Source organism: Rhea pennata, chromosome 8, assembly GCF_028389875.1.
Source record: "Rhea pennata isolate bPtePen1 chromosome 8, bPtePen1.pri, whole genome shotgun sequence".
In the NCBI taxonomy this organism is placed as follows: Eukaryota; Metazoa; Chordata; class Aves; order Rheiformes; family Rheidae; genus Rhea; species Rhea pennata.
In genome coordinates, this window is record NC_084670.1 from 2,511,964 (window position 1) to 2,528,994 (window position 17,031).

At 39.0% G+C, this 17,031-nt stretch overlaps 1 protein-coding gene across 1 annotated transcript in view; it reads right to left on the reverse strand.

The window, feature by feature from the left end:
* LEPR (leptin receptor) overlaps positions 1–17,031 on the reverse strand; it is a 34,478-nt gene that overhangs the window by 12,162 nt on the left and 5,285 nt on the right. The window contains exons 4-9 of the mRNA XM_062581186.1: positions 10,824–11,029; positions 8,223–8,368; positions 7,329–7,473; positions 4,319–4,612; positions 4,028–4,145; positions 251–450 (exon numbers count right to left, since the gene is read on the reverse strand). Of these exons, the coding sequence (XP_062437170.1) occupies positions 251–450; positions 4,028–4,145; positions 4,319–4,612; positions 7,329–7,473; positions 8,223–8,368; positions 10,824–11,029 (1,109 nt within the window). The remainder of the gene's footprint in view (positions 1–250; positions 451–4,027; positions 4,146–4,318; positions 4,613–7,328; positions 7,474–8,222; positions 8,369–10,823; positions 11,030–17,031) is intronic.

The window sequence follows — 17,031 nt, forward strand, 5'->3', positions numbered from 1 at the left end:
ACATGCAAAACTGGATGTTTCATTCTATAGGTACTAGCTGTAGTTATAGTATGGTCCTGTCCCAAGCAAAATGTATGGAAAGATTACTTAACCAATGCTTTTCAGAAGACAACGTTGAAGCTCTGATGTTTGTTATTTCCACAGTCTGATTTATTCAAAAGATTATGAAGAAGTACCTTATGTATACTTTAAGAAAACAATGAAATCTAAAGTCACAAGTGAAGAAAAACATACAGGAATCTTGACCTACCTACATCTGCTGGGATGACACAAGTTGGTGAAGATTCAAGAGTTCCCAGTAAGTGCTTAAATTCTATCCACATAGTATATCCAGATAAAAGAAAAATAGGCTGAAACGTGCACTCATAAGAAAGATTCCTCTGCAAATGGCATTCTTTCACCTCTGATTTTGGAGAAGTACTTGGGAAGTCAGAACAGTAAATTTTGCTCCTTAAAAGAGAGAAAAACATTCGGTTAATACTTTTCAACAATAAGCTGCTCATGGTACCAGTAAAACAAAACTCAGAAGTAAGTAAATAAATGGCATCACTTGAACTAGGTGATCCTTTTGTGGGATTATCGGGACAGACTCTAAACTTGAGTCTTCACTGAATGTATAGGTAACATTGCAATGTTACTCTTTAAAGCTTTGGTTCTTAGCCTAAATAAAGCAAGACAGGGAAGGCTACTCCCAGCGCAAATCTTTTGATAACAGACTACATCTGGAAGAAATAGGTAAGAAAATAGCAGGCATCTCCAGAGACTTGTAAGTCAGTCATGTTATTTGAATGGTATATGTGAGCAATAAACAGCAAGGCAGAACTCCAGCCAGTATAACCAAGTAGAAAACACCGGTTTACTCCAGCTAAGAATATGACTATATCACCAACAGGTATCTAGAGGAAAGCAGCCACATGGCCCAAGCAGACATGCATAGTTTAGTCTCTAGGACTGAATTTCATTTAAAAAACAATTCTGGATAGTGACATTAAAATCCCACATGGAGTCAGCTGCAGTTTTCAAATTTCTCCTAAGCCTGAAGTTTGCATTCAGGCCTGGAGAGCTCAGACTTTTGCTGACTGTGGCCAGATAGTATATCAGTTATTCAGCCAGATCACAGAAATTCAATTTAGCTGAAACTCTACTCTTAATGTCAACACAGCTAATACCGATTAAACTGCTGCCCTGTACTTTGAAGATTTAGCTTAGCATTCTCTGTTTTCACAGGATGGTAATTTCTGTTCTTTTACTGTCGGCAGCATTAACTGTAGAGGAAGATGCAATAACAAGCCAGCCAAAACAAACACCAACAGGCAAAGCTATCATACCACATCAGTGTACAGCATGGGATTACATCTGCAAAATGTAATTGCAATACCTAGGAAGAATAGCTGCGTGCTCCTGGAAAACCTGATATGTCTGATGTTGATACAACACATTTATTTCTAACTTTCATCCTAAGGACTTGCCCACGTCTAAATAGACACTGCCAACAACACATTCATGCTAGCCCCTTACGATCAGCTTGGACAACTAACAGATACGAGCATTTCATTTGGTTTCAGGCTTGGAGTGTACGGGTTCATTTGGCATTTTTGTTCACAACGTGCAATAGACTGTTAGGCAAATGATACTGGTATTTTCATAACTATACATTTTTAAAGTCTAATACTTCAAATATTCAGCAGTCATTACATTCACATGGTCCCTCAGGATTTTTATTTTTTTATTCTTTCAGACCATAATATGCAAAATAAAAAGATCTCAATACTAGCTAAGTATTAGCACCTGGCAAGCATTTACAGTCTGTATTACACTCTGTTTGATCTAGCAGGAATACTGCAATAAATTTATAGACTATCATCTGGTATTAGAAAATAACATTTTTAGCCTGAACAGAGAAAAAAAAGGAATAAAAAATATGGCAAGAGCACTTAGGTGTTTACTTCAAGCTCCTTACGCAGCAGTACATTCATTATATTCACATACATGTGAAAACAAGCAAAACAAAAGCTACCTTGGCAGTCGAGGGCACCAATCCTGCCCTACAGTTCTCTAGGCTGAAATCTCAAGCATTCTAGCTATTCCTCAAGTTCACAAAGCCTGAGAAACATTAATATTGGTACCACGACTGTTCAGAACTGAAATCAACCTCCATTTAGGAAGGTAGCACAGCTTTTCAAATTGTGTCATTACAGAATTGGGCCCTCGGGACTGATTTAAGCTTGTTTGCCAAAAGACTCTTGCAAACATAGTCCAGCAGGGCAATAAAAGGAAGACTTTTTTTTGCTCAGGAAGGGTTGTCTTTCTCAATATAAGTCGAATGGATTTATTTTCGTTTTATGGCAAAGCAACACTATTACAGGCATTATTTGTGCACACAACTGAAGATGAGGATGACCATACCATTGATTACTACATTTGCCCCCAAACCCTATCCCAGTTCTCCTGCTCTGTCCAAGTAAAATTAAAGCTCCCAGGACCTGTGGAGAAAATCGTGGAGGTTATAAGAACTGCTTCATTAACGTAGGGGAGAGAGAAAAGAAGAAATGTTAACTGCAGACTAACAAAAATGCCTGAAAGCAAAGAATCAGCTGTAATGTTACGATGTTACGGCATTTACAGAACACTGTCCTATTCCGAGGTGAAACAGCTTTCTCTTCAGAGTCTCTTTAGCTCGCATCCTTTGGCCACTTAAAAAAAAAAAAAAAAAAAAAAAAAAGAAGAAGAAGAGAGGAAAAAAAACACAGGAAAGCCCATAAGCAAGCAAGGATCTCAAATGGACTCTCAGTTCTGAAGTACAGATGTGTTCAACTACTTCTGAAAAAAAGGTGACATTCTGCCATGCGTTATGTCAGACTAGTTTGGAAAGATTCTGTTAACAGCTTTTTCACTGTCATAATATCATTGGAATTTGGTCCTGACTTGGAAATTGCTTTCTATTCAACCATCTGAAAACAAGCGAGGCCAAACCATCTGAAAATTACAGAATCGCAGAATGGTAGAGGTTGGAAGGGACCTCTGGAGATCATCTAGTCCAAACCTCCTCTCAAGCAGGGTCACCTAGAGCAGGCTGCCCAGGGCACTGTCCAGATGGCTTTTGACTATCTCCGAGCATGGAGACTCCACAAATCAGACAGTGAAAATGAAGACTTGTTCTAGACACCAAAGCTACTCCCTCCATAAAGCAATATTCCCTTTATGAGTCAATATTCTCTCCTTATAAGATTTTTTTTCATCTAGAATGTGCTGAATTCTGCCACTATATGTATACATACTATCTGTATGTAGAGAAAAGATATAGAATCCTAGAAAAATGGAGGTTCAAATGGAGTCTTCAACAGGTCTCAAGTCTTACCTCCTTCACAAAGTAGGGTTAAATTCAGAGTTAGATCAAGCTGCCCAGGGTCTTCTCCAGTTGAGATCTGAAAATTTCCCAGGACAAAGATTCTACCGCCTTCCTGGGCCACTGTTCCAATGCTTAGCCACTCTCATTGTGAACAATTCTTTTCCTTATCTCTTTATAATTAACACATATGAGCGACCAGAAGAATTTTTATGCCTGATACAAGCAAATATATCTACTTGAAGAGCCCAAAAACCTGACACTCACCCATACAGTTCAGGCAGAAAAAAAGATTGGCTTGAAAGAAGAGAGAAGCCTAAAAACCATATTGGTTTAGTCAGATCTAGATCTACTACCACAAAAAAAAAATAACACTCATGACAGAGTTGAATTATTTTCTGCTCTAGTTTTAAACTGCATTTACATAACCCACTTCCAAATTGAAAAGTACAAGTTTTACAAGTGCTAAAGAATGGGTAAATAAAATCCATATTTTATACTTGGGTATCGTCCCCATTTTGCACGTGTAGCTAATACCTCTGGAGTCTCAGATGGGAAAGAGTCCAGTCTACAGAAACTGACTACATTTTATAATTATATCTACACAGACTCGTTTACTGCAATAGTATTTTCAGAGTAACACTTTCCAAACATAAAGAATGCATTAAAAGCTATACACACCTGTAGTATCTTAACTGCAAAGAACTCCCCAGGAGCAATGTGTTTGCGTTTGCAGACCATCTGCAAGTCATTTTAGTTAAGTACCCATCAGTTTCACATGTGATATTCATATTCACATCTAATCAAAACACATTGAAAGTTTATTAATAGAGATATAATTGTTCATATAAAAACATGCATCACTAGTCACTATTGCTTAATAAAAAGATAACTGAAGTCTAAAATTGAAATATTTTGGCTTTACTATTAAAATACACACAAATTATAATTTGAAATCATCAGGAGTCTTACCTACTACATATAATTCAGCATATCTGTGATGACATTCCCTGTTTTGATGACAACAGTACACTGCGTTATAGAAGAAATTTCCTCTAGGTTTTGTTGCTTTCAAGTTGAAAAGAGTAACTTTGCTTACACGATCATTCACAAGCGTGTACTGACTTTCTGGGATTTCTTCTGCTAAATTCAGCCACCAAACAATCTTCTTGGACACTACCCTCTTGTTTTTGTTATTATAGATGCAATGAAATGAAACATTAGAACCAACATTGGTCAGTATCTTAGGAGGGAAGTACAAGACTTCTGTTACAGGGAAGGAAACAAAAACAGAAAAAAAATAAGATTAGAATTGTAACAAAAGGGATTATAAAATCATATGACAGTAACAAATGTCACTGCTATCCAGTTGTATTTCTAGCTTCCAACTTAGGTATTATTAATGACCATAGGGGACACTGGCAGAAATGAAACCTTGAATCTCTCCCCCTAGTAATGGTCATAAATTCTCCGATAAGATAATCTTTAATAAACCCAGTCAAATAGGAATGAAATGAGCAGAAAATCACTGGGGAGTACCGTGAAGAAAAGAAAGGCACAGCAGCACAAGTGAAACAGGGAAGCATATGGCTACTGAACATGAATTACTGGGAAACAGGATTAACAGTGATACTTTTTATTCAGCCCACTTTTTTTAAGGTGTCAGGGCCAAGCAAATGAGCGTGCTTATCCACTTCTGAAAAATCAGCTTATTTGAATGCTGTAACAAATATTTGTCCCCAGGTGAAAATGAGAAAAAATTCAAGAGAGAGAAGAACCATACTTGAATTTGCAGGTGGGAGGAGGCAGGAAAATCCAACTCTTTAAGCCCTGCAACAATGCTGAAGGTATACACTAGCTGAACCATTACTGTAATACTGGAATACATGCTTTGAAAAATTCCCTATTCAGGATTGAAGAAAATCAAGCTTTCCAGGAGTTGCTAATTCAGCTTCTGTTTAAGTCAGCAGGAGTTCTGTATCTCAAAAACTTGTTCTACAATCTCATTAGAGCAGTGGACACCAAATAATAGCAGCAATACAATAAGCAATTCACCTGATTTTGTAAAGCACATAAACAGGCATAAATTCAGCCTAAATCAGTCCAGTACTTAGGGAAGCTACATGTGTTACATGCTTGTTAAAAAGGAAGTATTTGTTGAAGGATGACCTAAAGCCAGCACAAAACCCCTTAACAGAACAGGTTTATGTTCTGTCATTCAGGAACGGCCTTGGATATTTTTAGGACCTATTCAAAATACAGACCCTCTCAGATAGCAGAGCAGAATTACAATACTCTCATCTTCAGAGATTTTCTTATTAAATACAAATCAGAATATAAAACTAGTTGGCTGTACAAAAACACAACTGCTTGATTTCAGCACTTATTCTTCTAGCACTAACATGCTTTCATGAATGCAAGGCAGTGTCCCTGTTACCAGCTCCTCTGTCGCTACCAGCTGCATTACACACTCCACTGTTCTTCAATTGGCTCATCCTAAGATTAGCCACTGGGCAAACAGGCCAATTTGAGCTTCCTGCAGTCATGAAATTACTTTCTTTATACTGCCACCAGGCTTGTCAAAATGGTATTATTTTGCTGATGAGATGTGTGTTTAATATAATTACATATCCCATAGTCTGTACTTCTTTTACATACGTGTTTGTGTTTTAAAACACTCATGAACACTTTCTGAAAACATGATTATGTGTGTGTGAGACAGAACAAAAAAAAAAGTTAAAGACATGATTTTGCTATAGTATCTTTTATATATGTAAAACCAAAAAATTTAAAAGCCCGTTAGGCCTCTAAGTCTGTAATCAGACACCCTGTGTTACACGCTCTGTAACCAAGAGGGTTAGAGTATCTTCAGCTTTGTTGGAAGACAACCTTCTCTGCAAAGTTTGGTTACTTGAGTGGTTGATTGAACCACATACATTAGACTACTTTATCTACAGTAAGGGTGAGTATGCACACAGGTAAGGCATTCATTACTGTCACATGATAGTTCAGAGGACAGTGACAACACAGATAAAAATATTTCCAGTTAACCATAAACAGAGTATGGAAAAATACAATGCAAAAAATCCCAACACCTTTAGGATGACCCAAAACAGTGTAGTATACAGAGCAAATCAGCAATCATGATGACTGAGCAAGGATTTGACAAATTAAAAAAAAAAACAACTCTGTCTTCCAGTAGATTCTAGCAGTGAATAAAGAGGCATTATGCATTTTAGCAGCTGCTCTGCAGATATAAGGGACCTCACTGAACTAACAGGAGCCCATATTGAGTCCAGCAGAGCCTTCACCGTGTGCAATGCGTCAGAAGACTCGCCCTGTTTGGATCCTAAATCGCTTACGGTAGATAAGATTACATGCTTAAAGCGGCATGCATCAAGACTGACTGACTGGGGATATTATGCGAAGTTTATCAATCATGTTCAACATTACAAACCATGAAATATTATATTAAAACTACAAACCCCAACCTGCGTTCCATGCCTTCAGTCCACCTACAAAACCTCACATTAAACTAAAATTAGAGAAAGCATTAGGAGAAATTTCTCGTATCAAGTAGAGAACAAATACTACCAACTGTCTTTTAAAATGGAATAACCGTTAGAAAAAGAACTGCTTCTGGGTCTGAACTTCAGGTGCCTGGTGAACAAGCAACAGGGCAAAGCAAGGAACTTACAAGTACATGACTGTGCAGTCAGCATGCATTAGTCCACAACTCCTTTAAATGTAAATCTGATACAAAGACAAAAGCAGAATCACAGGCAAATGTGGAAAAGAATGGAAAAAGAAGCAGCAGAAGAAAAGAATTTCCAGAGGAGTTTTCAGCACAACTCATGCATAGAGCATCCTGCCCCACAGTACGTAACATGCGCTCACTCCTATTCATTCCACAACCACACTGTAAAAATTCATTCTAGTCCAAAAGACAACTTAGTGCTCAGGGTGCCTGCACACAACTTACCTCCCGAGTGCAGATTATATGGTGTGCTCCAGTCACTCCAGAACCCTGGACCATACAGATTCTTGCACCGCACTTGAACTAAATACGAAGAATCAAGTAGTGCATTGTCTATGGCCAAAGAGGTTTCCAGGACAACCTGAACCACCTGCTGGATTATCAGAAGCCATTATTAGTGTACAACACTTCAGGAATGGGGAGGGGGAGAAAGAGAGAGAGAGAGGGAGGGAGAAAGTACATGAGAGCAAGCAAGCAAGAATCAAGAACCAATACAAATTGTCAGTCTAAAAAAAGCTATTATCTTTAGCTTACAAGATGGGTGAAACAAAGCTCTCTTCTTTTAATTTACTCTAAATTTGAATATGTTAGAAGTTGGATACCCTAGTGGAAAACATGTGATTTTGTTATGGGCTGCTAATTATAAACTGCTTTTTACCCTAGAGCCAGCTGTACAATTGCAACAGAAAAAAGCAATTCACTAGCAAAAGCTACAAATATTAAACATACACACTTCATGGAGTCTGGGTTTTGCTGAAAGGAGAGTGCTTTGCATTTGGAATTCATGGAATCTAGATTTTCATCCAAAAAGGAAGATGGGAGTTTGTGTACCCCACAGTCCAAACGGAGATGGGGGTCTCATCCTTGGGCAACAGCTCTCCAAGTACAACAGAGCCTGCCAGCTTTGCCACACTCTGATGATGTTTCAAGGTCTGCTGCTCACTTCAGCTCAGAAGGAAACAGTGTGCCATGCCCAGCTGCACTGGACCAGCCACACTGCTCAGCTCACCAGTGCCACAACCCAAGGCACAGGGAGGACATAAAAAATCGAGGACTCTGGAAGAGACTTGCAGTCTTGCACTGCTCCATCTTAAAACACAGAGAACAGAGCTGACTCACCTGCCAGCCATTTTGACTTGAATTTGCAGAGAACTTTACTTCATACTTAAGTGGATATGGCATCAGCATTGGGTCAGACCAGCAGATCTTCACTTGACCTTTCTCTGTCATTTCTAGATGCAGGTTCAAAGGAGGTTCAGGCTTTACTGCCAACAAATTAAATGACAAGTTTACTGCTAAGATTATTGCCTGTGACTGCTGGCTGTAATGTTTTTTACTGATGCAGAAATCTCTTTCACATCCTTTAAGTTCAGCCTTTAAGAGCTGCTCTACAGCTAATGTATGTGAGAGCACTGTTGTGTAATATCACTAGAAAAGCGCATCCTGGGAGTATTATAGAGTTAGCTATCAGGCCATGCTGTTTGACGTAATGTTAATTTTAAAACTGAATGAACTTCTTGCCTTGGGCAATGATTCTACTCGGCAGCCAAGCACTAGCTTACCTGTTTTGCTGAAGAGAGGTTTGAAAAGGATGGAGTGCTCTGCAAACCAATTTGCTCAGCGCCTTAACAGGCAGGAGATAACGTCCTCATATTGTACACAAACAATTTCTAAACATTCCCATCTTTTCTATAGTGATTATGGCTATGAAACAAGGTCTCCAGTAGAGCTACATTAAGATAAAGTAAAATGGAGGGTTTCAGAAAGTTCTCACATGCGTAAAAAGAGCTCTCTGGAAGAGGAAATGGATGGGCAATTTAGAATGATGATTAGTATTACATTCAATCTTCCCTGGATAAAAGGTAGGCAACTTGGATCCTACTTTTACCTGTTTCTGAGAACTTTTCATATCACTGTATAATTACCACATCTTTTGGTTGATCTTGTCCTCACTAGGCACTCAGCTTCTCCCATATCAGAGTAATATCCTATTAAATACTACTGCAAAGTAAACAGCATGTGCTTAATCTGAAAAGAAAGTATTTCCAAGCATCTTAGGCAGTGGACACATGTTCCCTTCTGGTTCCTGCTGCACTGGATGTCCACAGCTTCCCTCACCCCTTGCCAGAGATAAACACCATTTCCATTCAGGGATTTGCACTGCCTACTCTACGGCTTTGCTAACCTGGGTAATAACAAGTGCAGCTGGCAGGGAAGGGCTCATAGAATTAGCTCTAACGGGTGACTGGGAATGACAGTAGCCTCCATACAGGGGAAAGGTGGGCTGGTAGCAGTAACTGAGCTAGCAGAGTTAGGAAACAAATGCACGTTCACAGTGCTCAGCCAGTACCACGGAGAACCAGAACTGGCTCCAGGCATTTAAACCATGTGGTCAGACAACACGCCAGTCTGTCCCGGGACCTCCTGCAGCTCTACTCAGGTCCATGCAAGTAGGAGCATGCACCGATCAATACTGGATTAAATGCAAAGTGGCCATTCACTGATCTTTCTGCTTTACAGGTTGTCTCATTTGAGAGGTGTTACTGAATGTCACTCTGTACTAAACAGTTGTTATTATTTTCTGTATAAATTCATTACATGGAGTCAGATCTTACTTTCTTACTTCTTATCCAAAACTGATACACCATTTCAAAGCAGCTAACTTAATAAAGACTAGGAGAAATGCATGATTTGTGAGAAGTTCATAACTTAAAACATGACTTAGTAATTTTTACATCACATTTTTGTGCATCTTAACTATAATATAACACAAAAAAAGACCAGGTTTTCTCCTTCTGCTACGATCTGTCCTGTTGGTACCATTTATGAGCATACAACTCTGACAAAAGCATTCATATTTTTTTTTTCAAACATTTTTTTAGTTGAGCTAAGTCTTAGCAGAGCACCTACTAATATTACACCTGTTACAAATATACCTCACTAAGCAGAACAAATTAATTATGTGACTCTTAACACTGGCAGATGCAGCTCTGAATTTTGTCAAATTTTCCTGTAATGTAACTTAAAAACAGCATGATGATGAATGCAATCCCTCATCTTCAAAACTAACTCATCTGAAGGCTTTTCAGTTATTCTGTCTGCAAAACACATCAGTTAAGAAGTCTACAAAAATTCTATTTTTGTCCGCAGCTGAAAGGGTCTCTGCCATTTTGAAATTTGCCAAGATCTGCAACTGTGCATACACACTGGAGAGGAATAGATATCAAATGTTTTTGTGATTTAATGTCACTATAGTTTTAACTTGATTAAATATTAGAGGAATATTTTCCTACTTGGAAAAAAAATGGAGTTGCACACGTAAAAGAGAAGGCATCCAGATAACAGCTGCTTAGGTGAATAGGTAGTCTTATTTACCAAGACTCTCCACTTTTTTTTTTTCCTCTCTCCACTTTTTATTTTAAGTCCTTAGCAAAACAGAAAGACAAGCTCCACCACTACCTGATACCCAGGCACAAGGAGCCCCCGATTAGTACTGAAAGCCCAAGCACATTGATGGCCCGGTCTTTTCTCAATGTGGTTTTTGTACTAGAGCCCAGACAGGCATCAGACAGCTTAAGAAATGCATACAGCACTGTCCCAAATATCTAAAACAGGACCAGAAAGCTTTTTTAACTTTTCTGCCTGTGCCCTCTTTCTCCACAAAAGACACACTGCTTGTGTTCTCTATTTAGAAAACTTTAAAATATAGGTCATACTTACCTATGTTTATGGGCTTGACAAACATTAAAGGTGACCAAAGAGGCGTTGCACCAATCATGATCTGCAGCCACATGATGTAGGTGTAGTTAAGTCTCAGAGAAGGCACACAGCACTCACACTTGTTATACTCACTGCAGTCACAAGGAGCAACCATTACAGTCCCCTTTAGGGAGCTCGTAGATATTTCTCCCAGCGGCATCTCTGATCTACAAGAAAAAAAGAAAAAAAAAGAAGTAATTCTGCCTACAGACTATTTTAACAGAGGATGTTTGTCCTTCTGGATAAGGTATATTTATCGTAAAAACTACTGAAAAAAAAAAAAGAGTTGCCTAAAAATGCAGTAATTGTAACCAATTGTTTTTGCTTTACTTCTTCTCCCCTTAAATGTTTTCCCAGTAAAGTAGCTAAAACTAGTTCATGGCAAGTATTCCTAAGGGTTGCGTTAAAACAAATGTGTTACCATACTAGATGAGATCCATAGTTAGGTTAGTCTAGTTTCCAATTCCTGGTGGTAGGTAGCTATTGCTAGATGCGTCCTAGGAAGACAAATTTACCCTACTGCACAAAAATTGGGAATTCTCTGTACAAATTGTACAAATTACATTCTAATTCCTAGTTGTGAGACACTGAAATAAAAAATATATTTCACATTTCTTCATAAGCTATGTAATAACCAAAAGCTCTTATTCCAGTGAAAAGGAAACCAGTTTTGCAATTACATGAGACTAAATAACCCCACCATTCAGAATACGTTTTAGTACTGGTTGTCAACCACTTACAGTACTTGGGGAGGGGAGGGAGAAGACGACAAAAACAGACACCTATGTTCTCCAAAAGTCTTAACTTTGTGCAGTTAATTTTAAACTAAGACTCCAGCTATTTTTAAGCAAAACATGTTTGTTTCTTAGATAGTTTGATTTTTTTCTAAGAAAGCAAATTCTTTAATCACAATATTAGCACTAGTCTTGGATAGGCCCACACAAAGCATTTTCGTAAGTAAATCTTACTGTATTTTGCTTTGATTCCTTGTCAGGGCAAAGCCCATGGGACTATTTTTGACTGAATCTCCAGCGCTGGTTTCAAGGGGGTGGGATGGTTGTCCTCCTTCCCCCCCCCCCCCCCCCCCCCCCCATCAGGGCTCTTTCCTGGACTGTTTAACATAAGTCTTTGCTTTCGTAACACATAATTGAAAAAATTGTACGGTCTAAGAAACTTTCATATTATTGCATAGCAGCATGGGTATAATATATGTTTCATAAAGAGTTTAATTAGATTTTCTAATAATATGATTTGAATAGATTTTAAAGGAAATAAATGACAAAATAAATAGTGTATACAGATACATGCAGCTGTGCATTATGTCTCCTGTTAATATCACATATTTTACAGGATACAAAAAGAATATATGCATTCATACTGGAATACCAGCCACCACATTTAGATTATACCTCTGAAATATATACTGTCATTTTCCTTGGGTCACTTCAAGAAACAGTAGCAAGAAGACCCATACCATTTCCCATATGCACATTAGTATACAGACTCTCTTCAAGTGAGTGTGCGTTACACGTATCTTTAGAGCAATGCATGATTAGCCTATTATATATTTTCAATTCCTGTGTCTCCACAAACTTCAATCAAATCATTTCCAATTTATAAGCAATGCACAAGTAGGCCCAAAGCTGCTCCTATACTGAGAGCAATTAGCAGTTCCCGTATTATTCGTGATTTTTTGTTCCATATTCCCTAGAATCTTTCAAAAATAAATAAAGTTTTAGGGTATGCTGCAGGTATTCACTGACACAGTGCTCCTTAGCATAGTAATTTTAATAGTATGAATACCGTGTGGCCAAACTTCTCACAAGCAGCAAAGCCAAGACAAATCATGACTGTTAAGGCATCCCACATGTCTTCCTGCTTTTGACACTAGCTATACAAATAAAATTCTATCTTGAATTATTCTGAAATAATTTTGGATCTTTTTCTCTATAACAAGGGCTTCTTACTAATGCAGAAGAAGAAACTAAAGTTAATAAAATAAGAACCTTTCTGTAAAAGTTTGAAATAACTTTATAGTTGAGCTGACTCATTTTAACACGAGTTCAGGGAGGGAATGAGAACTCCACATTTGGAGGGGTTTCTGCCTTTTTGTTTGTTTTTTAGTACATTCAACTGACCGAAACACACAGGGGAAATGGGCATGGTTCCCTGACCATGTTACCATTATCTGCCATATTAAAAAAAAAAAAAAAAAAAAAAAAAAAAAGAGGCAATTTTGAGAAGTTGGAAACTGAGGGGAAACTGTAAGCAATCAAAGGACTGATGACTTAGGGGAAACAGCATGTGTAACCCACACCGTACGCAACCGCAAGGAAATCCAACAGCTACACACATGGATATTGCTGTCCTTATCCTTCAGAGATCAAACACACATTAGGTATCCACCCACTTGTTTTGAGGATGCTCCTGGAAGGTGCTAACAAAAACACGCTCCACGACACTACTCTCTCAAAGCACCTGTGCTCTGCTCTAACAACCCCACATCAGGTTAAGTTTCTCATGCAGTTTACAGTTGTTAATGCTACCTTCAGGCAACACTAACATTCCTACAATAATTTTTGCCAGTATTCACAGACTGGAGGACAAGAGTTGTATGCAACTTTATGCTAATTGTACTTGGCAGACATAGAGCTTCTATATTTCTTGGAGTATTTCTGTCTTTCCTAGATGTGGTCCCAATTCCATCTCCTGCATTCCTTTAAAAAGCTTCACAAAAACTCCTGTAACTTCCCCTGCCTTCTATCATTGCTCACTTTTATTAGTCTCAAAAAAATACAATCAACCCATAACAAATCTGCAATTATTTTTAATTAACTAGATCCAATATTGCTCACATGGCTTAGTAAGTATAGTTGTTACTGACAGTTTTCAGACTTTTAATAACACTTCCATGAAGATACCAAATTACAATACTATACACTCTTTACTTAAATTAGCATTGCAACAGCTTGGCTATTTGTAGTCAGTGAATTTTACTAGTCCCAGAAGACTTGAAAAATATCTTATTTTATAACAACTTTACATTATCCAAAGAATATACAAATATATTAAAATAAGTAAGGCTTCCCTTTGGGCCTCAGGAATACAAAACCACAAACAAACATCATTAATGTCTCGGTATCTTCCCCAACTCCTTTATCCACCTGCAGCACACAGAAAATTAAGAAAGTTTATCAGCTTTTAAACAGTAGCATTTAAAAGCACATTTATATCCTTCAAGCACAGTGGCCAAGAGCGGCGGGTGCTAGCGCAGGTCCTGCAGCCTCAGCACCCTGCACACTGAGACCCAGCCCAGGCTGAAGCCCCAAAGAGCTCAGAGTCCCACCCAAACGGAACAGGGCTCTGCACTGTGCTTCCACCACAGCTACATTGCAGCCAACACACATCACAAGGTTCTCTCTATTTCAGACCAAAAATACTACTGAGGCTGCTTCAGTGTTCTGCTTTCCTAGACACAGGCCTTAAAACTGGTCCAAACTCAGACCCAAACTCTCAGTGTGTACACCTAACTCGATTTCTCAGTTTTCAGCTTTCAGCACCCTCCGCGCTCTACAGACCCCGGTGTGCTGGAGGGCTCCTCTCCGCATAACCGTCTGCTCAGGTGCCACCTCCAACAGAGACCGCCACGGCTCAGCTCAGGCCTTCTGCGCTGTTGACCTGACACAATCAGCCCGAACTGTGTCTTTCAACCATGTAAAAGCAGGCCTATTTGGAAGATTAGCTACCATCCTCCCACACCTTTTTCCTAATCATTCCTAATGATTAGTTCAAATTTTAACAGTCAACCTGACCTTATATGCACCCAGATCACCTATGTGCTGGGAAAGAGTCGTAGAGCTCCGTCCTGTGTCGTGCTGTGCTAATATTGCGTCTCAAAGGTCATCTGTTTGGGAGTAACTAGGCATGGGGCTGTTATTCCTCCCTGCTCCCACCACAGAAGCCTTTTTATTTGTTTACTGTACACACTGCCCTGCGTAGGAATGCAAGTGTAGCTAGAAGAAAGCCCTGTGGCTCTGTGCCAGGCAGGTCCTCCACCACTTGCAACAGAAAGCTACCAGTATCTTGCTGCCACACCATAGGCTTCTCCTCTGAACACCACACTGCCTTTCCAGGCAACTAGCATAAAGCACAGGAAAAGACTAAGCTATGTTACCAGACGCCAGGTACACTCTGTTCTCGGAGATTACACAGATACTAAGAAATAGGAAAATCGTATTTGCATTTCAGCAGACTGGAAAGACGCAGGGACTATCTCACAAAACTGCGTTTGGGATAAGAAAACAGCTTCAGGAAAGGGTCTACATCAACTTACTCCAAGATCCAAGAAAAATTTGCCAAGCCAGGGCTAAATGTGCTGTGACCCAAACACAAGCAAAATAACAGAGAGCTAAAGTATTCTGAAAAACTGCCACAGCTCAGGATGGCACAGGTAGCCCATCACCTTCACTGGGGCTGCAGACAGACCCAGTCACAGAATAGCCCTTGTTCCTAGCCTGCAAATACTCATTTTAGATGAGCTTGTGCTTATGAATCCCTCAGAAATTCAGGAGAGGGCAGTGCCTTCATTCAGTAGAATGAAGGAAATACTTCGGAGAAACTTGAAACAAAGCAAAAGCAGCAGGCTATTAAAAACTGGAGTTTTCCATCAGACTCGCAGCAAGCTGAGAGAAGCCACACATTGTGGTTCGACAAGAACTCTACATTGCACAAAAGCAGGCAGAGCCAAGAAACTGTGGCAAGGGCAGGGGGAGAAGGTTTAGAAAATATATTCGTATATATTAATGTCCCTGATCAGTTTATATTGCTGGAACTTGAGAGATATTTTACCTCAGCACAGAGAGATAAGCAAGAACCTGAGAGGTACTACACATACGAACTTCTGCAGATGGATTATCAGAGCCCATCACTGAGGTTCAACAGAACAAATTACATCTAACTTTTTAATGGCTGGCAGAGAGGGGAGGGCAAATGTGCAAAGGCAATGTGACTTTAAGCTGAAAATACGGGACTGAAGATTAAGAGACTATAGAAGAGGAGGGGAGAAGGGAAAGAAAAAAAAAACGCATGCCCTGAACCACAGAAGCAAATAATGCTGCAACATGGGCTGGTGGTCCAAGGCTTGCTTTTCTATTCTGCTCCAAGTTTTGCACCTATCAGCTGCGTAGGAATAAGTTTTTTCAGTCAACACTAACTTCCTAAATGTTTTTTTTAGTTTAGTGCACAATTCAACTACACTTCAGAATTTGTTGTCATTTAAACTAAATTATCTCAAAAGTAGCAATAACCTTGAATTAGTATTCATCGCTGTTTCTGGAAAAGGCAAGTTATGATCAGTGCTCAAAATTCACTGATACAGGTGAATTTATCTGTGTCACTATGAAAGCAACCCCTAAGGCTAACCGATTTCAGTTTATACAATTAATCATCAGGCTTTGTTTACAGTGTTCCTAGAATATACAGTTGGAAAGAACATCATTCACTTATGGTAGACAATTAAATTTATTTTATCTAATTACATTTTAGAATAAACTTTCTCCTCCCCCAAAGATGCCGCTAGGAAAGGTCAAAAGCCTTGATATCCTTGTCTGAGCCCCTCTTATAGAGAACAGTCATAGCACTGTTTAGGACAGAGCAAAGCATTTTCTATTCAAAGCTACTTGGTATCATTACAAGCAGGCAAATTGTGAGTGGGTAAAATGAAAAGGATACTTTTTAAAGCTGAAAAACTTAAAACTGGTGAGGACTCAAGTATTTTGTTGTAGATTCTTCTAGGTTATTATTTTTGTAGCTTGTCTGTCTTATATGTGAGAATCCTGGCATGATCTCCAGACTCCCAGGGAGTAACAAATGCCAGGAATGCATATTTTAAAACTGGGAATGTTGTCAAGGTATTTTGGCTCATATGAATAAAATGTTAAGGTATCAGCAAGCCAACAGGGAAAGCTGTCACTTTACCAAAATATAAAACGTTTTGCTAGCTGTTCCCCCAGAACACAGGGGCCCTGAAAGAAAAACATTAACATGAACTCTGGGAAGTGAAAGTCAGTGACTGTACTGCATCTTGCCCTCATCTATAAAAAAAGAAAAAAAATATCAAATTCAGAAATGCCACAAGGACTCATGTTAGCCTATATGGTCAGCTCTCCTC